This window comes from Macaca fascicularis, chromosome 18 (genome assembly GCF_037993035.2).
Source record: "Macaca fascicularis isolate 582-1 chromosome 18, T2T-MFA8v1.1".
NCBI classification, from domain to species: Eukaryota; Metazoa; Chordata; class Mammalia; order Primates; family Cercopithecidae; genus Macaca; species Macaca fascicularis.
Genome location: NC_088392.1, coordinates 42,623,089 through 42,650,275, shown reverse-complemented (window position 1 = coordinate 42,650,275; position 27,187 = coordinate 42,623,089). Strand labels below are relative to the sequence as shown.

Genomic DNA, 27,187 nt, shown 5'->3' with positions numbered 1-27,187 from the left:
CTGGGTCCTAGCCGCGCCGGAAACCCCACCTTTCGCGGCTTCGCCCCACCCTTCGCCCGAGGTTTCCGCCGAGCCGTACAGCTACCGCGTCGAGTAGTTCTCCGTCTGCAACGCCGGTGACGGAAAGCTAGGCCCTTCTAGAGACCTGCTTTCCCAAGGGCGCGGACTCCTAGGCCGGGATGCACGAGGTAAAATAATCCCCTGCCTTTCTTCGGTAGCTGTTTTACAGTCCACAGCACCACTGTTGAACCGAGTGTTACTGAGTAGTGTTCTTTGCCTTCACCCTCCCTTCCTCCACTAGTTGTCCACTCTCGAGGTTTAACTAAGAAGTCATACTTTACTAGACCACCCGATCTCCGAAGTCGCCATTTCCCCCTTAGCTACTTGAATAGCACCTGGCATCTCTTGCTTTCTCCTTTACTCCCTGAGGCAGCGACGTCCCTCCTTTCCCGCTTCAGCCATCCCTAAACTTTAGTCAGCCTTCCCACCCTGCCTCTCTCCCGGTTAGAGCCACTACGGGCCGTGCCTTCCTGTTCCACGGGAGCTCTATCTTGGTACACCCAGAACCACCTCCCTCCCTACCCCGCTGCCACACTCGTGGGGGTCTCTACTTGTCTCCTCTTGATGCAAGTAGTTATGTGGACCTGAATAATAGAGTACAGAAAGGTCACTCTTATGCACTCACTATGAAAGTGACTGAACAACTTTCTGGAGCCCTCTTGACATAGTAGGATACTCGGGTTACACCTTATACTAGGGTTATACCCCTTGATAAAACCACTGCTCTGTCCTTGACTGGGGACCTATATATGCCACCCGTATGCCACAATCTAACACCCCCACTACCCAAGGCTGCAGCCAGCCCTGTTAAGAGCTGTAACCCATTCTGTCCCTTGGACTAGGAGCCATTTGCTTTTTCTCCCCGCTGAATCTGAAGTTTTTTTGTCTTACTCATATTGGCTAAGTTTAAGTTTTGTGTGAGGCCTAGTTGGTTGAAGGAAAAAGGATTTGGTTCTAGTTTCCCCTTATGAGCTAGCTGTCTTTGACCAGATTAAGACATCACCAAAGGATTTTAAGTGGGTAATATAAGAAATGTATTTTTCTAAATGCTTCCTCTGCCTGCAGTATGGATAGGAGAGATGCCAGAATGGGTGAGACCACGTAAGAGTCCCACTGCAAGGCTACAAGAGAGATACTTTAATTAGAATGTGTGGAAACAAAGCAAAGAGGATAAATTCATAAGAGGCAAAACAGAAACTGGTGACAGATTAGATTGGGGTTAGGGAGAAGGCATCAATTATCAGGCTTCAAGACTGGGCAATTGGGTAGTGTGACTGATAGTGTCTTTTTTTTCTTTTCTTTTCTTTTTTTTTTGAGACAGGGCCTCTCTCTGTCACCCAGAATGGAGTGCAGTGGTGTAATCATGGCTCACTGCAGCCACGACTTCCCAGGCTCAAAGGATCCTCCTGCTTCAGCCTCCCCAGACAGCTGGGACCACAGGTGCACACCACAACTGGCTAATTTTGATTTTTGTAGACAAGGTGGGGTCCCACATGTGGCCCAGGCTGGTCTCAAACTCCTGGGTTAAAGCAATTCTTCCACCTCAGTCTCCCAAAGTGCTGGGACTACAGGCACGAGCACCAATGCCTGGCCTCATTCACATTATGTGGAATCATGGGATAGGACTAATGGCTTTCATCTCTCCATATGGATCTACTTGATGAAAGGCAAGATAAGTAAAGAAGAAATTCAGCCCTCCAAAGGGAGGGGCTGGATTCAGAAAAAAAAGGGGGGCAAAAAACCCAAAGGAGTGAAGACATAAAGCAGTATCTGAACTGGAACAAAAACAGTAGGAAAAACTTATCATTGATACCCTTGGACATTGCTCACTGTGACCCAGGTCCTTGCATCAAATGTTTTCACAATATTTGACATCTAATGAACAATCAGGGGCCAAGAGAAATCTTAACAAAAAAGAATTCCATTCTGATTGGTATCAAATGTTATTTTTGTTGTTTTGAGACGGAGTCTCACTGTGCAGCCCAGGCTGGAGTGCAGTGGCACAATCTCAGCTCACTGCAACCTCCTTCTCCCAGGTTCAAGCGATTCTCATGCCTCAGCCTCCTGAGTAGCTGGAATCACAGACATGTGCCACCACACCCGGCTAACTTTTGTTCTTTTAATAGAGACGGGGTTTTGCCATGTTGGCCAGGCTGTTCTCAAACTCCTGACCTCAAGTGATCCTCCCGCCTCGGCCTCCCAAAGCGCTGGCATTACAGGCATGAGCCACCGTGCCCAGCCTCAAAACGTTACATTGGTAATAACTTAGAAACTAATAAATGAGAAAGTGATTTACTTAATAAAAAACATTTTCAGGAGAACATCTCTTTGGTTGAAGCACAACTGGATTCAAAGATTAGTGATCTGGAAAAGATATATAGAGATAATCTGGACCAGACTTCTGTTCTGAAGGTTATTGACCAATTTTACAGATAGGATAACCAAAAACTACTGAAGTCTTAGGAAGTGTATTTGCTTTCAGTCACATGGCAAAAGGTTTGCTTGATATATTAGATATATCTTGCCTCCTAGTCTTTTTACTGGTCAAATATCTTGCTTTCTCTTGTTATTTCACCAGTAATACACATCTAACACATATAGAACACAGATCAGATTGCCTACTTTTATTGTATCTAAAGCAAGGATTTTGGTGGGGAGAGAAAGGTGGGAGAACTCATCTAGCTTTTTATTTCAATAGCTTTAGGGGTACAAGTGGTTTCTGGTTACATGGATGAATTGTATAGTGGTGTAAAGTCTGAAATTTTAGTGCACCCATCACTGGACTACTGTACATTGTACTCAATATGTAGCTTCTTTATCCCTCACCCCCTTCAACCTCCCTAAAGCAGGGATTTTATTTTTTTGTATTTTTACTTTTTTAACTTTTAGATTTAGTGGTACATGTACAAGTTTGTTAAATAGGTAAACTTGTGTCATGGGGGTTTGGTAGATTATTTTGTTATCCAGGTACTAAGCCCAGTACCCAATAGTTACTTTTTTCTGGCACTCTTTCCCACCCTCCACCCTCAGATAGCCCCCAGTGTCTGTTGTCCCCCTCCTTATGTCCACAAGGTCTTATCATTTAGCTTCCACTTATAAGTGAGAACATGCGGTATTTGGTTTTCTGTTCCTACATTAGTTTGTTAAGGATGATGGCTTCCAGCTCCATCCATGTTCCCACAGAAGTTATTATCTAATTCTTTTTTATGGCTAAAGCAGGGGTTTTTATAAGATACTTTTTAGCTATATTTTTGAAAATTTAGGGTTTTATGGAAATGCCTTGGGAAGCTTGACAAGAGTGCAGTGGAGGCTGAATAGTGAGCCTTTGAATCCCAGCCCTACTTCAACTAAAAACAAACAAATGGAACTACTCTCATCTGTTTTAGATACTGGAATGTTAGTTGTGTCAGAATTCCTTTGAAAATCTGGTTCTGCCGTTAACAATAAAAGTTTGAAAACCACTGTACTTGATTAGCGACTAGGGTATGAATTTGGTTAATATCTACAGACTAGAGGCAAGAACCTTCGCACAGTTCAGAGGCATGCAAACACAGGGCCAGAATACATAAGGACTATAAACATAATTGGTATTTGGAGTCCAGAATGATCACAAATCGTTAATCCTGATAATAGATAAAGGGGAGGACGTGGGCAGGCCAACAGGCACTTAAGTCATTGTCTATTAAAATAACACACTGTTTACTGAATCACAACTGCTCTGGGGAAACCAAGGCTGACCTGTGAAAGCTTACAGACCCTTCTTTAGCCACAAACTGGAATTAGGAAGTGGCCTCCAGATATGCCATATTTTGATGTTCATTGCTTCACTTTCCTCAGAACTACTTGGTTACAGAACACTTTGATCCTGGTCCTTCTGTGACTGCTCCCTGATGGAATATTTGAACAACATCCCAACACTGAATTAAGATGAAGGTATGCTGTAATGTCTTACATGAAAAATAACATCAGATCAAGGTCTTTCTTTTTAAAAAATTTTGTACTGCTCATACCATATGGGGAAATGGGCCTGCCCTCAAGTAACTGCTTCTTTTGAATCTTTTCAGTAGCTCAGACTTGAACTCATGCATGAGTTCTTTGTAAGGCTAAAAGAACATGGCCTCTAAGTACCAAATTAGTCATTCACACGAGCCAAGTAATCAACTAAGAATCCATGGTACATTCCTTGGACTAGCTGCAAGCCTACAGTCCAAAGATCATCCATCTCTAACTCAGGAAAGGTCAAAAGGTACTTAATACCTGCTTCATAGTTTTAGAAGTAACTTAAGTCATGAAATAAAAGGTGCTCGTGGGTCTTCTGGATGTATGTCAGCAATTCAGTTAATTCGCCAAAGAAGAAAAAAAAAAAGATGTAAATATTTACTTTCATTAACTCTATACTCAGTAATTTTACAGCAAAGAACATAATAAGAGGTGTTCACACAAAATGGAGATTAATGCAGTTAACACTGAAAGGTTTATACTAAGGTACAAAAACAAGTGCTTGACTTAGAAATTCAACTTTATTTACAAATGTTCTCCTATAAACAAAGATGCCATTCTACCCCTTTAAAATATTGTAACTGATTAACTTCCATAAAAACCATTTACATAATTTCAACCTTTCTGCATAAATCTGTATTATGAGATGGGCAAACAACCTCACAAAATGGTCTGAGACATAAAAACAAAAGACAACCTATCCAGCATGAATGTCCTATTGATAAACTTAATGAAGAATTAAGAATCACACTCCACAATGTGCTACTCCACCAAGAAACAGAAATGTAATGATTTTTTTGAAGGTAAATGCTTCACAATAAACAGTTTTCTTGGGTAGTACAGTTTAATTGTGATTGTTTAGGACTGCTCTTGCAGGCTAATATTTATGCTTTTTTTTTTTTTAATCATCATTGTAAAAAGGGCAGACTTATAGATTTTTCTGACAATGAAAATCTGTAAACACTGGTCTGGTCTCATCATTCAGGCCAATTAATAAAATAACAGATGCATGGAAAGAATGTTAAACAAAAACATAATCATCCTGTGACTGACAGAATTCTCCCTGAAATCAGAGAATATTAATACTCAATAGTATGTATAAATTTGAACTTATAGCTAAGACAATAGACAAAATAATTAACCAAGGAGCTTAAAATAAAATTATTCAAATTACCTATTTTTCATTTTATGTGCAGTAATTGCTTTTTAAAAATCCTTTAAATTTTATCTAGGGATAACCATTCACATCATGGCTAAGTTGCAAGGAACTTCAAAACTTTGAAAAAAAAAATTCATCCCTGAGAAGTGAGAGATAGAAAAATATCTAAAAAAAAGAGAAGCAACAGTCTTGCACCCTTTTAACAATCTCATCACAGCATGAACTACTATTAACAGTGAGCAATCAGATATTCCAGTCCTGGAGAGTTACTACCTCTCATGATCTGATCTTTTTGTAATGAAACTACAAGTGCAACATTAAAAAAAAAAACCAGATAAATAGAAACTCTGGTTTTATTTTCAGTTTTACATTTTTGACAAGTGCAAGGTCGGCCAGCTAAGATATAAATATTCCAATAATGACCGAAGTAATAACTTCTACTGGCATGTCTTCTTCTGAGTCTCCATTTCCTCCACTGATATTCATCCAAATAATAAAAGTAACACAATTGCAATTGAGTTTACTATTATCAATGGCACTGCAAAGAGAAAAAAAAAAGTTTGTTACTATAGAGAAAAAACAGAGAAAAAACTAGAAAATAATTATTAGCCTCCAGGAAGGATAGAAATATCTAACAATATGTCATCATAATCATGTTGTAAATAGTTATAACAAAGAAACATTCTAAAACACATTGGATCATTAGATCCAAAACTTAATTTATTAAGAGAGCTTGTATAACTGGGAGTAAGGGTTGCACTGGAACAGCTAGATCAATGTGAAACATCTGTGGATACTCCCGGTGCAACCCCAGGAACACAAGTGCATTGGAGCCAGGCAGAAGTAGACCCACAGGGTTGTCACTGACAATTGAGATTAGAAATACAGTGCAAAGAAGATTCTGTAGTGTCATTTTACTACATTAAAAATGAACTTACTTACCATTGTATCCAAGGTTGTGATTAAAGGGACAAGAGGTCCTAATTTTAACGATTTTGAATAAAAGGCTTTTGAACTCTTTTTTTCTTGAATTGCTCAAAAATATTTTCCAGTAGAATGACAGATACTAGATCTCTTATTTTTTTTTTTTTTTTTGAGACAGAGTTTTGCTCTGTCTCCCAGGCTGGAGTGCAGTGGCGTGGCACAATCTCAGCTCATTGCACCCTCCACCTTCTGGGTTCAGGCCATCATCCTGTCTCATCCTCCTGAATAGCTAGGCTTACAGGTATGCACCACCGGCTAATTTTGTATTTTTAGTAGAGACAGGGTTTCACCATGTTGGCCAGGCTGGTCTCGAACTCCTGACCCCAGGTGATCTGCCTGCCTTGGCATCCCAAAGTGCTGGGATTACAGGAGTAAACCAACGTGCCCAGCTTTCTCTTGAAAATCTCCCAATACTGTATATGATTTTACAACTTGGAAGCAACAGTTTCCAAAAGGCAAGAATATAATTTTGTCTTTTAGCTCTGACAGGTAACACACAAACAGATAATACAGATTATACTATGCATTCTATTTGTACCAACTGGCTTAAATTGAAGTAAGAAGCAAACTAAGAAAGAAAGAAAAAAAAAACAGGAACTTTCTTTTTGTTTTGTTTTGTTTTATTTAACTTTTTTTTTTTTTTTTTATACTTTAAGTTCTAGGGTACATGTGCACAACGTGCAGGTTTGTTACATATGTACACATGTGCCATGTTGGTGTGCTACACCCATTAACTCGTCATTTACATTAGGTATATCTCCTAATGCTATCCCTCCCCCCTACCCCGTCCCCACACTAGGACCCGGTGTATGATGCTTCCCCTCCTGTGTCCAAGTGATCTCATTGTTCAATTCCCACCTATGAGTGAGAACATGCAGTATTTGGTTTTCTGTTCTTGCGATACTTTGCTGAGATTGATGGTTTCCAGCTGCATCCATGTCCCTACAAAGGACACAAACTCATCCTTTTTTATGGCTGCATAGTATTCCATGGTGTATATGTGCCACATTTTCTCAATCCAGTCTGTCACTGATGGACATTAAAGCCATGTTAAAAGAGAAAAAAAATTCCCACTACGAATGGCATATGTGATATTCACATTTAGAACCTTTGCTACTTAAACCACAACATTAAAACTTAAGAGTGCTCTATTGGCTTTTCTTCTTACCTCTCATCACGGTTCTTACAGATCGAATAAGGTTCATTAGTTGCGATTTAATTCCCGGCTCTTCTCCGAATCCATCAACTCCCTGGTCTGTTCCCCAGCCAACTGTATAATGTAAAGATTAGCTGTGTTAAAAGTTATTACACACTTGCCTTGCTCCCTTACTAGTCATCTTCTAAAAGATTAGTTTGAGACCTTGTTAAAGACAAAGTATAAAGTCATATGACTTTTAAGAAAAGTTAAAACAATAGTGAGTTAAATATTTGTTTTCTTTTTAACTTTTGATAGCAGCAACACCCTCGCTTCACTTCATGTACACTTTGATTTTATAAAATAAACTACAATCTAAATTATTCCATGGCATTTAGTTTAGTGAAGATGATCTTTGTAACTGTTTTTTTCTCCTTGTTAAAAATACCATATAAAATACTTCTCAAGTCACAACTGAAAACCAAAGCATACTGTCAAACTATATAATTATTATAATTAGCTCAATTCAGAATTTACAAAACCCATCACGATCATTAGTATAAAAATGCTGTAGCTGAGAATCACTGTCTACATGACTTGGGGAAACTTTTAAAGTAAACCTGGTAAAGTGGGAGTTGATCATAATACCAAAATACACAAATCTCAAACACCATAATACCAAATCTTGAAAATCCAAAAGATCAAAACCCTGACATCTAAAATCCCAAAAATGACAAGAAACATCAAAATCTCAAAAATGTAATTCTAGGAAGAATAATTTTTTAGATTCTTTTTAAAAAATTACAATAATATAGAGACAGGGTCTCACTTTGCTGCCTAGGCTAATCTCAAGTTATCCTCCACCTAAGCCCCCCAAAGAGCTGGGATTACAAATACAAGCCACTGCATTCAGCCTAAATATTTCTTTCTTTCTTTTTCATTTGAGACAAGGTTTCACTCTGTCACCCTGCTGGAGTCGCCCAGCCTGGAGTACAGTGGTGTAATCATGGCTTACTGCAGCCTCGACCTCCCCAAGTTCAGGTGATCCTCCCACCTCGGCCTCCCGAGTAGCTGGGACCATAGGTGCACACCACCACACCCGGCTAATTTTTGTGTTTTTAATACAAACGGGATTTCATCATGTTACCCAGGCTGGTCTTGAACTCCTGGGCTCAAGTGATCCACCCACCTTGGCCTCCTGGATTACAGGCGTGAGTCACAGCACCCAGCCCTCATTCATATTTTTAAAAGGGGAGTTATCTTTTAAAGAATTTGGGGGCTGGGCATGGTGACTCACACCTATAATTCCAGCACTTTGGGAGGCCAAGGCAGGTGGATCGCTTGAGCCCAGAAGTTCGAGACCAGCCGGGGTAACATGGCGAAACCCTGTCTCTACTAAAACTACAAAAATTAGCTGGGTGTGATGGTGTGCGCCTGTAGTCCCAGCTACTCAGGAGGCTGAGCTGAGAGGATCACCTGAACCTGGGGAAGGTTGAGGCTGTGGTGAGCCATGATCATGGTACTGCACTCCAGCTTGGGCAACAGAGTTTAAAAACAAATTTTTAAAGAGGCAAATGTGTCATTTGAGAAACATAAAAACACAACAGAACACTTCAAAGACCACTTTACACAAAAAAATAGGCAATGACAGCATATATATATTTTTGCAGCACTAAGGTATACTAATGACAGTCACACAGGTGTAACAGCCATGAGGTGAACCATATTCACAAAGAGATGAAAAAGGAAATGTATAAACACATTATCACTATGGTTGGTAAGTGTGTTCACCTGGCTTTATAACTGTGGTCATCTGAAATACCATGACAAACAACCTAAGTCTTTTGACAGATCAATCAAAAACTACAGTAGGTAACCACTGCATATGCAATTGCCCAAAGAGCCGAGATAACAAGAAATTTTATTTTTCACTAATGCAGACAGATATACAGAAAGAACCTTTCTTCATTTACTGAGGAAGTTTCAACGTTTTTACATACATGCACAATGCCTAAACACAAAGTCAATACTGTGGTAATGTACTTTTGCAGTCAAATTTGCAAAGAATGCATAAAACAAATTAGAACTCTCTAAAAGTCTCTGCACAGTTTATACCTCCAGTATTGCAAATGATGTAAAGATGAAATACATAGCATTGGGAATTGTAAAAAATCATGCTGCCAATTGAAAATAGTGAAAACAACTGAAAAAGAAAAGAGCTGAAAAAAATCGACATATGATAATGTGTTATTACAGGGATAGATTATGGGCAATTGCATGGAGATACTCCTTAAGGGCTGGTTGGCTTTCTCCATCATTAATTATATTTTGATGTCCTGCATCACAATGAATAGCTGCTTTTTTTTCTTTTAGGACATGGCTCTCCTCAGACAAAATGTTCACATTCATTTTCTAGGTGGCATTGCTCTTTTTGAAATTATTCTATGGTGTGATATACATCAACATGAGCTTTCCCTATTAAAAGTTCCCATCATCAGCCGGGCGCGGTGACTCACACCTCTAATGCCAGCTCTTTGGGAGGCTGAGGCGGGTGGATCACCTGAGGTCGGGAGTTCAAGACTAGCCTGGCCAACATGGAGCAACCCCGTCTCTACTAAAAATACAAAATTAGCTGGGCTTGGTGGGGCATGGCTGTAATCCCAGCTACTCAGGAGGCTGAGGCAGGAGAATTGCTTGAACCCGGGAGGTGGAGGTTGCAGTGAGCCAAGATCACGCCATTGCACTCTAGCCTGGGCAACGAGCGAAACTCCATCTCAAAAAATAAATTAAATAAATAAATAAAATAAAAAATAAATAAAAGTTCCCATCCTCTGTGCCATGCTTCTATGTTGTTTTGGGTACCCAGAAATCCATTTCACATCCACTTATATAGAGATCACAAATTTGGTGGAAACAACACTGGTGATCAAAAGCAATACTGCTGCATCAGTGTCTTCTTACCCTACTATGCACATAACTATTTTTGAACCAGTCAGTAACTTCGCTGGCTTCTTCAGGCAAATGTGGGTTCAACTCATTAAAAGCTCCTGGAATGCCATCAGCTGGAAGGAAGGAATGCTAACACAGGCAAATGATGCATTTTTAAACTTAAGTTTTTACCACTGCAGCATCTGGTAGCCAATCCACTCACCTGAATTTCCCACCAAATGCAAATAAAGACAAGAACATGGTAATAGTTCCGCCTAACATGATGCACCTAACCTGATATAACTGTCCTGTTTATACTCCTAAAACACACTAATCCCTTCCCCAAAATTCAGCTTTCAAAATTTCAACATTCAGGATTTTAATCTTTTGGGATTTGAGACATTAGGAATTATGGCATCCAGGACTTGTGGGATTATGATCCAAACCTGTAATAGCTTGGTTAGGCTTCCAAAACATGCTCTATCCTACCAGCAGGACATATCTTTTTTTTACCTTTTTCCTTATCATTCCTCTTCATTTAGTTTTGAGTTGAGGAATTTAGCCCACTACCCCTCTTATTCTCTATAAGTGAGTCTTTTACATTCTTTTGTCATTTTCCTATGATACTACAAATCATTACTTCTTTACCCTTATGCACTAATTCTTTTTATATTGTGCGACACATTCTTTTGAAGACTTACATGTTCTCATTTCTGCAATTTGTCCTTTTCTTGTCCTCATTTCAGGTCCAATTTTCCCTATCTCGTATGACTACAGGGCTTAATTAATTCCTGACATGCTAACCCTTAAACTTGAAGAGAACAGTTTTTTAGAATATATGTACCTGAAAGACTCAAATATCAGGAAATAAGATTTCACTTTTAATCAACTTTCATTCGGTTGAAATAAAATGCTAAATAATGGTTGTTTGCTTTTTTTGTCACTGAGATATGTTGTGGTAAAAAACTAATTTAAAATTCAAGTTTACAACAGGGTTGTTGTTGACTCCTACTCACTCTTCACAGAACCTAGCTCAGGTTCTGCTTATAGTCCTTCCGGTCCACAGGGGTTTTGTTCTTTTTTGAATTACCATAGTACAACTACCATCACAGTTGTCACTATCACAGCCTTTGCTATCTCTTGCAAGACTCTTTTAATAGATACCCCTGTAATCTTGATATCTCAACCCTTGTGAGTTTTCTTCCTTAAAGGTTTATATCTTGCTACCTTGATTCCCATTGCCTACTGAATAAGAACCAGACTCCTTAAACTGACATTCTAGTTTTATATCCTACCACACCCCTCCAAGTATTCCTATTCGCAGTCAATTACTCCAGCAGTCCCCAACCTTTGTGGCACCAGGGACCGGTTTCGTGGAAGACAGTTTTTCCACAGACGGGCTGGGGGGTGGTGGTGGTTTCAGGATGATTCCAGAATATTGTATTTATTGTGAACTTTATTTCTATTATCATTACATTGTAATACATACTGTAATAATTATACAACTCACCATAATGTAGAATCAGTGGGAGCCCTGAGTTGGTTTTCCTGCAACTAGACGGCCCCATCTGGGGATGATGGGAGATACTGATAGATCATCAGGCATTAGATTCTTCCAAGGAGTACACAACATTAGATCCCTCGCATGCACAGTTCACAACAGGGTTCATGTTCCTGTAAGAATCTAATGCCACCATTGACCTAACAGGAGGCAGAGCTCAGGCACTAGTCCTATTAGTGCCTGAGGGGAGGAAGACCTAATTGCAGAGGGCTTTCTTTTTAAATTTGTTTACTTTTGTCAAAGCAATATGTGTATGGCTTTCAAAGTCAAAAAGCTCGTCAGTTTATAAAGAAAGAAAGAAGCCATTTGCCTCATTCCTCCTTGACCTGAGCCCCATTCCTTAGAAGCAGACTAAGGCATAATAAGAACCAAACTCCTTAAACTGACATTCTAGTTTTATATCCTACCACACCCCTCCAAGTATTCCTATTTGCAGTTAATTACTCCAGCGGTCCCCAGCCTTTGTGGCACCAGGGACCGGTTTCGTGGAAGACAGTTTTTCCACAGACAGGGGCTGGGGGGTGGTGGTGATGGCACTAATGTGAGCCATGGGGCATGGCTGTAAATACAGAAGAAGCTTAGCTCATTCGCCTGCCACTCACCTCCTGCTGAGTGGCCCAGTTCCTAATAGGTCCGTGAGAGTAATGTAGGGGTCCCCAACCCCCAGGCCACAGACCTATTAGGAAAATTACTCTGGAAATTGGCCAGTTGTCCAGGAAGAAAGACTTCCTCCCAATACTGACATTTGGGGGCCTCACCTCAATGAAATAGCCAATTTCTTCATTCACTTAATACTGAGACCCACCAGTAAACAAGCCCTGACCACACACATGGAACTTCCAAAGAGCTTCTCAGTCCCTTACAATTAAACGAATAGTCAAGAAAGAACAATTCTTAATATGGAAAGACATATCAAACAGAAATGGAGACTCTAAGGAAGAGAAGATGCAAGAAGTAGAAAAATACATTTTTTAAATGAACATCCTTAGATAAAAGCCATTGTAGCTATGAAACAAAAACAGAATACCATAAGAACAGATCCCATCCAGGGATCAAGCAGCTATTGCTACATTAGGATTAAAAGTTCAAAAAAAGTGGTTGCAAGATGAAATTAAGAAAACCTACCAAACACAATTAAAGAAAAAAGAAAATTGGAGTATAAATCTGTCAAAATGATCAGTTCCAAAAAGAGACAAGAAAAAATAAGCAATTATTGAAGAAATATTAAGATAAAATATCCCCAAACTGAAGAACATGAGCCTTTTTAGCCAAAAGGGTTCAATCAGAAAACAGCCCAATGAATGAGAAATTAAAAGGTACAATGTCTTCAAAACTGCAGAAAAATTAGTTTCAATCTAGAATTCTATAACTAAATCACAAATCAACTGTAAGAATAAAAGTCATTTTTTTTACCATTCGGCTATGAGCAACATTCATAGTAATAGTAAACATGGAATGCTGATATAACCAATAATTGGTTGGAGAAGGGAGAGATGGAAGAGAAGTATGTGTACAGTAATCCCCCCTTATCTATGGGGCATATATTCCAAGATCCCCAGGGGATGCCTGAACCCACAGATAGTACCAAACCCTAAATATACTATATATTTTTTCCTATATATACACACCTCTGGTAAAGTTTAATTTATAAATTAGGCCTAGTAAGAGATCAACAACAGTAACCAATAATAAAATAGAGTAATTATAACAATATGCCAACATCACCGCTCTTATACCTTAGGGTCAGTATTAAGTAAAATAAGGGTTACTTGAACATAAGCACTGTGATATTACAACATTTACTCTGATAACCAAGATGACTGCTAAGTGACAGGTAGCTGAGGCAGGCAGCATACACAGCACGGAGACGCTGGACAAATGAGTAACTCACATCCCAGGTGGAATGGAACAGGATGGTGCAAGACTTCATCATGCTACTCATAACAGCCCACAATTTAAAATGTATAAATTACTTATTTCTGGAATTTCCCATTTCAGTATTTTCAGACTGTGATTGACTGCGTGTAACTGAAACTGTGGAAAGCGAAACTGTAAATAAGGGAGGACTAGTATGCTTGTGCTCACTCAAGCCTGAGTGTGCTGCTGGTGGTATAATTGTGTGAAACCCTTCCATAGCATAAGTCAATAGTCTGCTTCTAAGGAGTGGGGCTCAGGTCAAGGAGGAATGAGGCAAATGGCTTCTTTCTTTATAAACTGACGAGCTTTTTGACTTTGAAAGCCATACACATATTGCTTTGATAAAAAAATTTAAAAAGAAAGCCCTCTGCAACTAGGTCTTCCTCCCCACAGCATGAACATCCTGAGGGCTGGGATGAGTTCTGTGGCATCATGTTATTCAAAATTGTGTTTTAAAACCATCTTTACATGGTATTGATAGTTTCATTTTCTTTACTTGTTTTAAAATGTATCATCGGTTAAATTATCAATCCTTTCCATCCAATTTCACATATGGCAAAAAGGATTTGTCTTAAGTACTATATGGATTATGCACTCAGTTTTTATTGGAAACCATACTTCCCAGCAATCGTTTTTCTTTTAAATCCGTTCCAAAAAATTGCTTAAACATATTTTTTTACATGTGAGATGAGTGACTCCCAGAAAAAAAAAAATTTGCTCTTCAACAAAACAAGATAAAACTCTACAATACTGGAATTAACATAATTAAAGCATCACCACTGAAGTAATTTAAACATATAGTAAGTTCTCAGTTAATTGCAGCCCAGTCTCTACTCTTATGCCACCAGAATGAAAAAAAAAATGGATGGAGAATTTCCGGATGGAGACAGTAAGTCATTAGTCTAAATATTCCACATACGAATACAAATGTGACAAGTAAAAGATCAGGGGCCAGGGATTCTTTTACTAGAACAAATAGTTTACCCTCCAACTGCTACATAGGGAGTCTCAGTTGTTTTCCAGCCACAGTTTTAAGGAGCATTGCTGTTTTTCTTTTCTTTGTTTTTGTTTTTAAGAGAAAGATTTGGCCAGGTGTAGTGGTTCACACCTACAATTCCAGCACTTTGGGAAGTTGAGGTGGGAAGACTGCTTGAGCCCAGGAGTTTGAGACCAGCCTGACAAAAAGTAAAAAAGTTAGCCGGGTGTGGCGTTATGCTCCTGTAGTCCCAGCTACTCAGGAGGCTGAGGTGGGAGCATTGCTTGTGCCTGGGAGGCCAAGGCTGCAGTGAGCTGTGATCATGCTACTGCACACCAGCCTGGGTGACAGAGACCCTCTTTCCAAAAAAAAAAAAGAGAGATTTAATTATCTGGTTTTCTTATCACTTCCACAGCTAGAGGGCCTGGCAGAGAATAAATGATAAGACCAGCTGGCAGTACTTGCTGCCTTAATTTCAGAAATACAGTTGAATAGAAAAAGTTACTGACTGCAACCACCAAACATGTTCTTCTGCTGTCCAGACTTCAAAAAAGTCACACACAAAATGGCAATCCATCCAGGCTCAGCCAAAAACTCTCGGCACACATATTTTGAAGAAAAAGTATTAGTAACAGTTTTGAGAGCTCACTGACCCTGAGCAGATCTCAGCCTCTCTGAGATCAATTTCCATATCTATAAAAGAAAATGAAAGTGATTTTCTTTGTCAATGTCACCAAGTTTACATGTGATCAAATGCTATCATAAACATGAAAGTGCCTAATAAACTACACAAAGAACTCTGCTAATATAAGTTTTTGAAAATGACCTTTATCAAAAAGATCAATGGTGGCCGGGTGTGATGGCTCACGCCTGTAATCTCAGCACTTAGGGAGGCCAAGGTGGGCAGATCACTTGAGGCCAGAAGTTCAAGACCAGCCTGGCCAACATGGCAAAAAACCACCTCTACAAAAACTACAAAAATTATCTGGGCATGGTAGCGTGTGCCTGTAATCTCAGCTACCTGGAAGGCTGAGGCATGAGAATTGCTTGAACCTAGGAGATGGAGGTTGCAGTGAACTGAGATAGCGCCACTGCACTCCAGCCTGGGTGACAGAACAAGACTCTGTATCAGAGAAAAAAACTAAAAAAAGATACATGCAGAAGTAAATTATCTGGTATACTACTTTTTCTTAGTTCTATATAATTTCCATTTAATCCCTGATAAAATTCAACAAACGCTTTTTAAAATTCAACAATAGCTCACTCACTATTTTAAAATCTAAAATAATATACTGGTCTGGAGGCATCATTTATTAATAAACCCTGAATCAAGTAATAGCGTGTGGTATTTTAACTGTTTGCTATGGCCTGAAGCCTGGCCGTCTGCAAGCCAGAAAGAGGGCCCTCACCAGAACCAAGCCATGCCAGTACCCTGATCCTGGACTTCCAGGCTCCAGAACTGTGAGAAAATTGTTTAAGCTACCCAGTCTATAGTGTTTTGTTATGGCAGCCTGAGCTGACTAATACACTGATTTATGTGAGGGATGTTTCTATTGTGGTATTCATAACGTATACCTAGTACTAGACTGTCAAATTGATACTGGATAAAGCAAACAAAAACTCTAGTGAACAATTTTTTGCAGGTATCAAAATCCACTTCACTATGTGGCATTTTTTTTTTCTTGTACTAAAAGAAAATTAACATCATTGTGGAACACTGGAAGAAACAACATATTCCCTGTATTACTGTCATCCCTTGCATCAGGAATTGCAAGACTATGAAAACGGTAAAGTTATTTAATTATTTAGAAAATATTCATTGACAGAACTGTAAAGATAAGAGAATCCCTCTCAGTCTGCTGGAGGAGACAGAAAAGAAACTACAGTGATGCTATGACCCATGGAGATGGGTCACAGACGGTGTGAGGGAAAGGGCAATGCCAGAGGTAGGTCTTAATTGACAGGCTGAGAAGTTAGCCACTTAAAAGGGTTAAGTAAAGGTCACAATGAGTAAAGGCTCAGCAGTGGTAAAAATGGTACATAGGACAAATACTGGGGAAGGATAAAAGAGAAGGAGAAGGAGGAAGGGGCACCTTATGGTAGGCTTGAAATCACATGAGAGTGTTGAAGTTTATAGTGAAGGCTACAGATACTGAAGAACTGAAAAATTTCAAACCATTGAAGAACAGGCTCAGCTTCACCTGAGAAGAGAAACTGGAGGCAGGATGACCAGTAAGGAGTTTGCTACAAAAATCTATGCTTGCTTATCTAAAAACCCAAATTAAAAACACATAAAATAAAAAACCTAGGCAATAAGAAAGCACCTATATAAACAATATTTAATAAGTATTTAAAATATTTTAAACTTCTATTTTAATACATATTTAGATATTTTTAAACAACAGCTTATTCACTTAGACGAGCCAATGTAGTGTTTTCCCTTAGTTTGGGGATCACATTCAAAATACATGCTCAGGCAAAATATTTATATGCTACCTCTGTAGAGAAGACAAAGTGTGGAAGACAAAGTTCTAGAGGGCAAAGTATTAATATATCTGGGCCATTCTAACAGTTTCTAGCAGTAGTTTTTTTTTGTTTTGTTTTTTGTTTTTTTTTTGAGACGGCGTTTCACTCTGTCACCCAGGCTGGAGTGCAGTGGTGCAGTGTCAGCTCACTGCAACCTCTGTCTCCTGGGCTCAAGCCATTCTCTTGCCTCAGCCTTCCAAGCAGCTGGGATTACAGGCGGAGCGTCACCACACCTGGCTAATTTTTTTACTTTTAGTAGAGACAGGGTTTCACCATGTTGGCCAGGCTGGTCTCGAACTCCTGACCTCAGATGATCTGCCCGCCTCAGCCTCCCAAAGTGCTGGGATTACAGGCATGAGCCAATGCACCTGGCCCCCTGTACCAGGAGTTTTTAATGTAGGGGCACAAATCTCAATCACCTGCAGAAATTTTGGAAAATACATACTACTGAACTTCACTTTTAAAATTTGAATACAGATCTACAGTAGGGTTTGGCCATTATATTTTTTAAATGCTCTTTTAATAACTGTGAAATAAACTTTCAAGTGAGAATTACTGGTTTATTGGAAGAATGGCTTTAAATATACAAAACTGAGATCATTCTACAAAATCTGAGATGCTACAGACATACAATCTATGCTTTCCTAAATTAGCTGTGGAGACAGAATGGAATTACAGTATATTTTATATTAACCCCAATCAATAATGTGAAGTTAACTGTCACTTCTTATTCTCCAATTAGCTCATATAGTTTATTTAAATAAATTACATTCCTTGAAGGCAAGAACCAAGTATTTCTCTTATAAACCCAAAATGTCTGAAACAATGTTGGACACATTGCAGGTGTTCTAAAACATATCCCAGTTGGGCATGGTGGCTCACACCTGTAATCCCAGCACTTTGGGAGGCTGAGGCGGGTGGATCACCTGAGGTCAGAAGTTCGAGACCAGCCTGGCCAACATGGTGAAACACGGTCTCTACTAAAAATACAAAAATGAGCCAGGCGTGGTGGTGGTAGCACCTGTAGTCCCAGCTACTCAGGAGGCTGAAGCAGAAGAATCACTTGAACCTGTGAGGGGGAGGTTGCAGTGAGCCGGGATCGTGCTACTGCACTTCAGTCTGGGCAACACAGCGAGATTCCACCTCAAAAAAAAAAATTTTTTTAGTTAGGCGTGGTGGTGGGTGCCTGTAATCCCAGCTACTCAGGAGGCTGAGGCAGAACTGCTTGAACCCGGGAGGCAGAGGTTGCAGTGAGCAGAGATCACGCCACTGCACTCCAGCCTGGGTCACAAAGTGAGACTCCATCTCAAAAGAAAAAAATAAAAAAGACAAAAAAAAAAAAAAATCCCTTAAGTTTCACCTAAGGGTAGTATAATCAAAGACTTGGTTATTAAATATAACTAACAATATGAAATGAACATTATTCAGCCTGTAGCATTAGTGAGTATTAAAAGCTCATTAGATTTCAAAACCATGAAGGAAGATAGCACTATAGATTAGTTATGTCCATTTTTAAACTTTATGTAAAGGAATTATCCAATATATATTCTTTTGTGTCTGCCTTTGCTCAAATTGTGTCAGAGTCATCCATATTGCTTTGCAGGACCACAATTCATTCTTTTTCATTGTTATGCGCATTCCATTATATGAATACAATTTAGTCATTCTACCATTTCTAGTTTTCATTGCGATTATGCTGCTATGAACATTCTCATACATGTCTTTTGGTGCACATATTTATGAGCATTTGTGTAAGAGTGAAACTGTAGGATCACAGAAGATGTATAGGATGAGCTTTAGTTACTTCTGCCAAAATGTTTTTCAAAGTGGTTGTACCAACTTATACTTCCATCAGCAGAGTATAAGAGTTCACAGTTCTATAACCTTATCAAAGCTTCCTATTTTCAGGTAAGAATGTATAATTCAAAAAACAAAGACTCCCAGCTTTTTGGAGATGTATTTCACACACCTTACAATTCATACATATAATCCAATGATTTGAAGTACACTCAGAGTTCTGCAACTATCACCACATTCAATTTTAGAATACTTTTACCACCCCAAAAGAAACCCTGTACACACTGACAACCACTTCCCACCCCATCAGGCCCTCCAGCACCAAGCAACCACTAATCTACTTTCTGTCTACATAAAATTGCCTAACATAAAGAGTATCATATGCTATGTGATCTTTCTTATAAACAGTATCATATGATATGTGGTCTTTTATGACTAGCTTCTTTCACTTTCTATAATGATTCAAAGTTCATCCATATTGTGGCATGTAATAATACTTCGTTACTTTTTTTGCCAAATAGTATTCTACATTATGGATATACCACAGCTAGTCATCTATTCATCAGCTGATGGACATGTGGGTTGTTTCCATTTTTTGGCTATTATGAACAATGCTATTTTGAACATTCCATGTTTGTTTTCGATACTCTTGGTACACCTAGGAGTAGAATCACTGTGTCATACTGTAACTATGTTTAACATTTTGAAGAACAGCCAGACTGTTTCCCGAAGTGGCTGAACCATTTTACATTAAAGAGAATGTAACCATTTTACATTCTCTTTAACAATATATGACAGTTCCAACTTCTTCACAACCTCACCCACACTTGTTATTATTTAACCTTTTTATTATAGCCATAATAATAAATGGTATCTCATTATGGTTTCAGTTTGCACTTCTCTAATGATTAATAATGCTGACCATCTATTCATGTGCTTATTGATCATTTGCTTATGTTCTTTGGAAAAAAATTCTATTCAGTTCCTTCATAAATGTTTTAATTGGGTTATTTATCTTTTATTATTTAGTTCCAATAGTTCTTTATATATTATGGATAGAAGTCACTCATCAGATATATGAGTTGCAAATATTTTATCCCAGTCTGTGGTTGTCTTTTAAAGCATGAAATTTTTAAAATTTTGATGAAATCCAATTTATCTATTTTTCTTTGGCACTTGTGCTTCTGGTGTTGTATCTGAGATGGTTTTAGCCAACAAAAAGTCACATAGTTTTTTGTCTGTATGTTCTTCTAAGAGTTGTATAGCTTTTTATCTTACAGTTTGTAAGTCTATGATTATGAGTTAATTTTTGAAGATGGTGTGAGGTAGGAGTCCAACTTTACTTTTTTTTTATATGGCTATTCAGTTGTTAAATAACTATTTGTTGAAAAGGTTATTTGGCACCATTATTGAAAATCAATTGATACAAATGTAAGGATTTTTAAATGGACTTTAAATTCTATTTCATTGATCTATGTCTACCCTTCTGCCAGTATCATCCTGTTTTGATTACTGGACCTTTGCAGTAAGTTTTAAAATTGGAAAGCACAACTCCAATTTTGTTTTTCTCTTTCAAGATTGTCTTGACTATTCTGGATTCCTTGCATTTCTTCTAGAATCAACTCATCAGTTTCTTCAAAAAAGCTAACTGGGATTTTGAGACACCACATTAAACCTATAAATCAATATTAAGTACTGTCATCTTAAAAATATTAAGTATTCTGATCTGTGAACATGGGAAGTCTCTATCTTTAAAAAGATCTTTAATCTTCTTTCTTTCAACAATGCCTGATAGTTCTCATACCATGAAACTTGCACTTCTGTTAAACTTATTCCTATTTAATCCTTAATGTTGTAAATAAAATTATCTCCTTAACTTCATTTACAATTGTTCATTGTGCACAGAAAAACAATTGATTTTACACAGTGTTCCTACGTTCTGCAATCTTATTAAATTCATTCATTTGTCTTAATAGCCTTGTAGTGGACTCTTTAGGATTTTCTATATATACAAAATTATGTCATCAACAGTTTTATTTTTTCAACCTCATAATCTGGATGTCTTTTTTCTTGTCTAACTGCCCTGGTTAGAATCCCCATTACATGCCCCTTATCAGATTAAGAAAGTTCGCTCCTATTGCTAGTTTGTCATTTTTTTTTTTTTTAATCATGAAAGGGTACTGAATTTTGTCAAATGCCTTTCTGCATCTTTTGTGATGACTGTACGATTTTTATTAATATCATGTATTACATAACTGATTTTCAAATGTTAAACCAACCCTGTACTCCCAAGATAAATCAAATCCCACTTGTTCATCGTATATAATTCCTTTTATAGGCTGCTAGATTTAGTCTGCCAGTATTTCGTTGAGAATTTTTGCAGCTATATTCAAAAGAGATATAGGTCTACAGTCTCTTTTCTTGTGATGTCTCTGTCTGGTTTTCATATTAGGTTAATACTGACTTCATGGCATGAATTGAAAAGTGTTCTATCCCCTCTATCTTTTGGAAGAGTTTGTGAGAAATTGGTATTAAGTCTTCTTTAAATGTTTGGTTGAATGCAACGTTGAAGGCTTGACTTTGTGAGCTTTTAAATTATTAATTATATCTCTTTATATGTTATAGGTCTATTCGGATTTCCCAATTGAGTCTAGTCAGTCTAGCTAAAGACTTGTCAATTTTGTCAAGGAATCAGCTTTTGGTTTTCTTAATTCTAATATTTTTCTACTATGTATTTCATTAACTTTCACTGTAATCTTTATGATTTCCTTCCTTTTGCTTTTTTTTGTGGAGGCTGCGAGAGCAGGCTGTGGCTCAAATGACAGAGACTCTTACTGTTCTGAGATTTAGCAGATTGACATCTCTCTCTCTCTCTCTGTTTTTTTCTGTTTTTTTTTTTTTTTTTTGAGACAGGGTCTCACTCCGTCATCCAGGCTGTAGTGCGGCAGTGGGATCTCAGCTCATTCCAACCACTGTCTCCTGGGTTCAAGCAATTCTCCTGCCTCAGCCTCCCCAGTAGCTGGGATTACAGGCACGTACCACCATTCCCAGCTAATTTTTTTGTATTTTTAGTAGAGACGGGGTTTCTCCATGTTGGCCAGGCTGGCCTTGAACCCCTGACCTCAAGTGATCCGCCCACCTCAGCCTCCCAATGTGCTGGGATTACAGGCTTAAGCCACTGTGCTGGGCCTTCTTTTTTGGTCTTTCTTAGAAAACACTGTGTTTATATGCCTCACTGATCATCCCTCCTCCACTCTCTTCATAGAGCTGACTTGTTGAAGAGACAGGGCTAGTTTTCATTGTCACTGCTGAGATACCTCAAGCTCTAAAAACAAACAAAACCACCACCGTAAAACACATCCCCATATCCCTTCAAGCCATCTTTTCTTCTTTTCCTCCAATTTAAAGATAACATTGGATAATCTTACTGTCTCCATTTTATAACTTTCTACTCATTTCCCAACCCATTCCAATCTGGATTTTACCCACTGCTGTAATTGCTCTTGTAAAATCACCAATGACTTCAATTACCCTGAATCAGTAGGACTCTTTTCAGTCCTTAACTTACAGTAGTCCCCTCCTTAATCTTGGAGATACACTTCAAGACTCCACAGTAGATGCCTGGAACAGAAGACAGTACCCAACCCTATAAGTAGTATGTTTTTTCCATCTGATAACCAAGTGACTAACGGGTGGGTAGCATATATGGTGTGCGTACGCTAGACAAAGGGAAGATTCATGTCCTCATGATACAGGATTTCATCAGGCTACTCAGAACAGTTGCAATTTAAAACATGAATTGCTTATTTCTGCAATTTTCCAATTAGTACTTTCAGATGGCAGGTGACAACAACTGAAACTGTGGAAAGCCAAACCACAGATGAGGGGGGACTACTATACTAAGCTTCTCAGTAACATCCCACTGTTGCAGTATCTCTTCAAACACTCCCTGATTCTGGTGAAGTCCCACCGTCTAGGTTTTTCCATCTCTGTTTTGCTCATTTGTCAAGTTCTTCTGTCAGTTCTTCCATCTCTACCTAAACATTAAATACTAGAGGAGATTCTAGGGCTGTCTGGGGCACCAATTCTTTTTGTACTCTACTCTTTTCTTTGGTAATTTAATCTTCTCATATGACTTCATTTATTATCTATGCTTGACAAATTCATATTTCAATCTCCACCCTAATTTGTGCTGCTCTTCTATGGACTTAAATCCAACTGGCTATTTTACATCTCCACTTGCATATCTCATAGAAATCTCAAACTGAGCAGGACTAAAATTTATTTCATGATATCTTTACCTCCTTACCTAGCACTATCACCCCAAATTTTCCTCTAATACTGTCTAACTCAGTAAAGGTACTACCCTCACTCAGTGGCTTAACCCAGAGGGCCAAGAGATCTTTGACTTCATCCACTCTTATTCCCAAAGTCCAACAGTAAATTCTGCCTTTTCTACTTTTTTCCTTTTTTTTTTTTTTTTTTTTTTTGAGACACAGTCTTGCTCTGTCACCCAGGTTGGAGTGCAGTGGCGTGATCTCAGCTCAATGCAACCTTTGCCTCCCAGGCAAGTAATTCTCCTGCCTAAGCCTCCCAAGTAGCTGGGATTACAGGCGCCCAACACCACACCCTGCTAATTTCTGTATTTTTAGTAGAGACAGGGTTTCACCATGTTGTACAGGGTGGTCTCAAACTCATGACCTCAAGTGATCCACCCACCTTGGCCTCCTAAAGTGCTAGGCGTGAACCACCATGCCCAGCCTCTACTTTAAAAATATCTTCTGATCTACATAAGATTCCTAGGGCTGCCATAACAAAGCAGCACAAACTGGGTGGCTTAACAGAAATTTTCTCACAATTTTGGAGGCTAAAAGTCTGAAATCAAGGCATAAGCAGGGTTGGTTCCTTTGGGGGCTCTGAGCGATAATCTCATCCATGACTCTCTCTTAACATCCCGTAGTTGCTGGAAATCCTTGGTATACCTTGTCTTATACATGCATCACTCCAATCTCTGCCTCAGTTGTCACATGGTCTTCTGTGTGTGCATCTGTGTGTCTCCAAATCTCTCTCTTCTTATAAGGGCACCAGTCATTGGATCTAGGGCCCAACCTAACCCAGTATGATCTCATTTTAACTTCATTACATATGCAAAGATCCTGTTTCCAAACAAGGTCGCCTTCATAGGTATCAACGGTTGGGACTTCAACACATCTTTTTGAGGGACACAATTCAACCCCCAACTTGATCCCTTCTACTTTTCTGTATAGCAGTGAACAGATGAACTCTGCAAGATGAAGTTTGAATCCTAGCTCCACCACTTTCTACTTTCTACCTGTGTGTTCTTAGAAAGGCCACCTACTCTCTTTGTGCTTCCAGTTTCCCACTGGAAAATGGGGATGAAAACAGAAACTATCTCATAGAGTTGCTGTGAAGGCTACACCAGTTAATATATGTAAAGCACTTGATACAGATCCTGCATGTAAGTGCTACATAAGTACTAGTTATTATTATTATACCCACTTGTGTCTACTTGCCCTATTTAGAATGGCTCTTCCTTAGGAGGCCAAGGTGGGCAGATCACGAGGTCAGGAGCTCGAGACCAGCCTGACCAACATGGTGAAACCCGTCTCTACTAAAAATATAAAAATTAGCCAGGCGTGGTGACAGATGCCTGTAATCCCAGCCACTCGGGAGGGTGAGGCAGGAGAATCGCTTGAACCTGGGAGGTGGAGGATGCAGTGAGCTGAGATCCCACCACTGTACTCCAGCCTGGGGGACAGAATGAGACTCTGTCTCCAAAAAAAAGAATGGGTCTTCCCACATCCACTGCTTTCCCTTCCAATCTTTCCTCCGTATTGTAGCCAGAAGGATCTTGCAAATAACACAAATCTGGTCATGTCGCTGTCTTAAGACCCTCTTCTCACCTGCCTCAGAGTTTTCACACCAGGTCGACACCACTTAAAGCTCTCCTCACCCTTCCAACTCCTCCCAACCCTTCACCTTCACCGAGTTAATGTTTACTCATGTATCAGATTTAAGGTTAGACACTCTTCCTCCAAGAAGCTTTCACAGATACACAAGTTAGTATCTGCCTGTACTTCTCTTTCTTACATAATACTGTCTATACTTGTTATTGTCACTTGTTCAGTTTTTATTTAGATTAACTTCCATCAGAATGGTAGAGTAGCTGCTGTAACTTCAGTTACTATAAATGGGCCTGGCACATACTTTGCACTCAATAAATATCTTCTGAAGTAATCAATGAAATGAATCAGTCTTGCTCCTGGTTTTACGTTTCAGTAATTCAAACGGACATACTCGGTACACAACGTGAGATCCTGGGAGGCATAACTTGTGTTTTCATTTTTGAATTTCTAAATTCTAGCAGTTTTTGGCACACTGTATGCACCCAACAAGCTATCCGAATAAACTTCTCTTGGAACATGAGTGGCTGAATGTCCTGATAACTCCAACGCATTCCCTTCCTATAATTCCTAAAGCCCAGGAACACTTATTGCCTTTCATCAGTGAGTGAACTACTGATGCTCCAAAATGAGCCATGCCTCCTTCCCCTCCACCCCCAACTCGTTTTGTTTTGTTTTTTTGAGACGGAGTCTCACTCTATTGCCCAGGCTGGAGTGCAATGGCGCGATCTCGGCTCACTGCAACCTCCACTTCCCAGCTTTAAGTGATTCTCCTGCCTCAGCCTCCCGCCCGGCTAACTTTTGTATTTTCACCACCACGCAAGGCTAATCTTTGTATTTTTAGTAGAGACGGGGTTTTACCACGTTGCCAGGCTGGTCCCAAACTCCTGACATCATGATTCGCCGGCCTCGGCCTCCCAAAGTTCTGGGATTACAGGCGTGAGCCACCGCGCCCGGCCCCTCACCCCCAACTCTTAGCCCAAAACTCAGACCCTGGGTTTTCGGCTATTGAAAGTAGTCACAGGACCGCGCCACTTCACTTCAGCCTGGACAACAGAACGAGACTCCGTCTCAAAAAAATAAAAAATAAAAAATAAAAAAGTCACAGAAAACTGCAATTAAATTACTGAATCGAAGTAATCACAAGCACTTATGTAGTAGCACTTACTGACCTCCGTATCCCTCCACCCCAACCCCCTGGGCCCTGCACAGCGGCTGTGTGTTGAATATTCTCCCGCTACTGAGCCCAAACCTGATGAGAGGAAAGACTCGGCTTCCACTCCGAGCCGAGCCTTCCGCTGTTCTTCTGTCCCGGCCAGTGGTGTCCCCCCACGCGGCCCCATTAGGGTTCGCACCCCCAGGACTCCGCCGCCGCCCCAGCCCGCGCCCCGCGGCCCCACTCACTGTTCTTGAGGAATCGCTCCTCGTGCAGCACGGCGATGGCGTTGACGCAGAGCAGGGCTGCCTGCAGCAGTGAGTACAAGGTAAAAGCCATGGCCGTCCGGAGCCGCCCGAAGTCCAAGCGATTTCTCTCCCGCCGCCGCAAGGGACGTGGCGCCTCCAAGGCTGGCGCCTTCCTACGGAAGCCGATGAAGCCCAAGACGAACTCTCCGGGAAGCCCCGCCCCCATCTGGTTAAGAACCGTCCTCGCTGAAGTCTGCAAGTCCTGCCGCTTGTCTAGAGCGGTGATGTGCAATCAATGCTCTGGTGTGGCCGGTGCTGCAGGTGCAAAATACACACCGGCTTTCAGACACTTGGAACTGGAACAAGGATGAAGAATATCCCATTAATTTTTTTTTTTTTTTTTTTTTTTTTTGAGATGGAGTCTGGCTCTGTCGACCAGGCTGGAGTGCAGTGGCGCGATCTCGGCTCACTGCGAGCTCCGCCTCCCGGGTTCAAGCCATTCTCCTGCCTCAGCTTCCCGAGTAGCTGGGACTACAGGCGCCCGCCACCACGCCCGGCTAATTTTTTTTTATTTTTAGTAGAGACAGGGTTTCACCGTGTTAGCCAGGATGGTCTCGATCTCCTGACGTCGTGATCCACCTGCCTCGGCCTCCCAATAATTTTTAAATGTTGATAACATGTTGAAATGAAAATATTTTGAGGTCGGGCGCCGTGGCTCACGCCTGTAATTCCAGCACTTTGGGAGGCCGAGGCGGGCAAATCACCTGAAGTCAAGAGTTCGAGACCAGTCTGGCCAACATGGCGAAACCCTGTCTCT

General features: G+C 39.9%; 1 protein-coding gene and 1 long non-coding RNA gene across 3 annotated transcripts; one reads left to right on the top strand and one right to left on the bottom strand.

Annotated features, from left to right (window-relative positions):
- Positions 1–47: 47 nt before the first annotated feature.
- LOC135968240 (uncharacterized) lies at positions 48–5,425 on the top strand. Of its 2 annotated transcripts, XR_012427093.1 has the most exons (3): positions 48–188; positions 1,382–1,500; positions 3,898–5,425. It is a non-coding gene; the product is annotated as an uncharacterized lncRNA (long non-coding RNA). The 2 variants fall into 2 exon arrangements; XR_010582854.2 differs by lacking the exon at positions 3,898–5,425 and having other exon boundaries at positions 1,382–3,524.
- Positions 4,562–26,547, bottom strand: IER3IP1 (immediate early response 3 interacting protein 1). The gene is made up of 3 exons (XM_045377726.2): positions 26,371–26,547; positions 7,371–7,472; positions 4,562–5,756 (listed from the first exon to the last, which is right to left on the bottom strand). Exons 1-3 carry the CDS (start codon positions 26,459–26,461, stop codon positions 5,701–5,703), a joined length of 249 nt encoding a protein of 82 aa, XP_045233661.1. The 5' UTR covers positions 26,462–26,547; the 3' UTR covers positions 4,562–5,700.
- Positions 26,548–27,187: the final 640 nt, after the last annotated feature.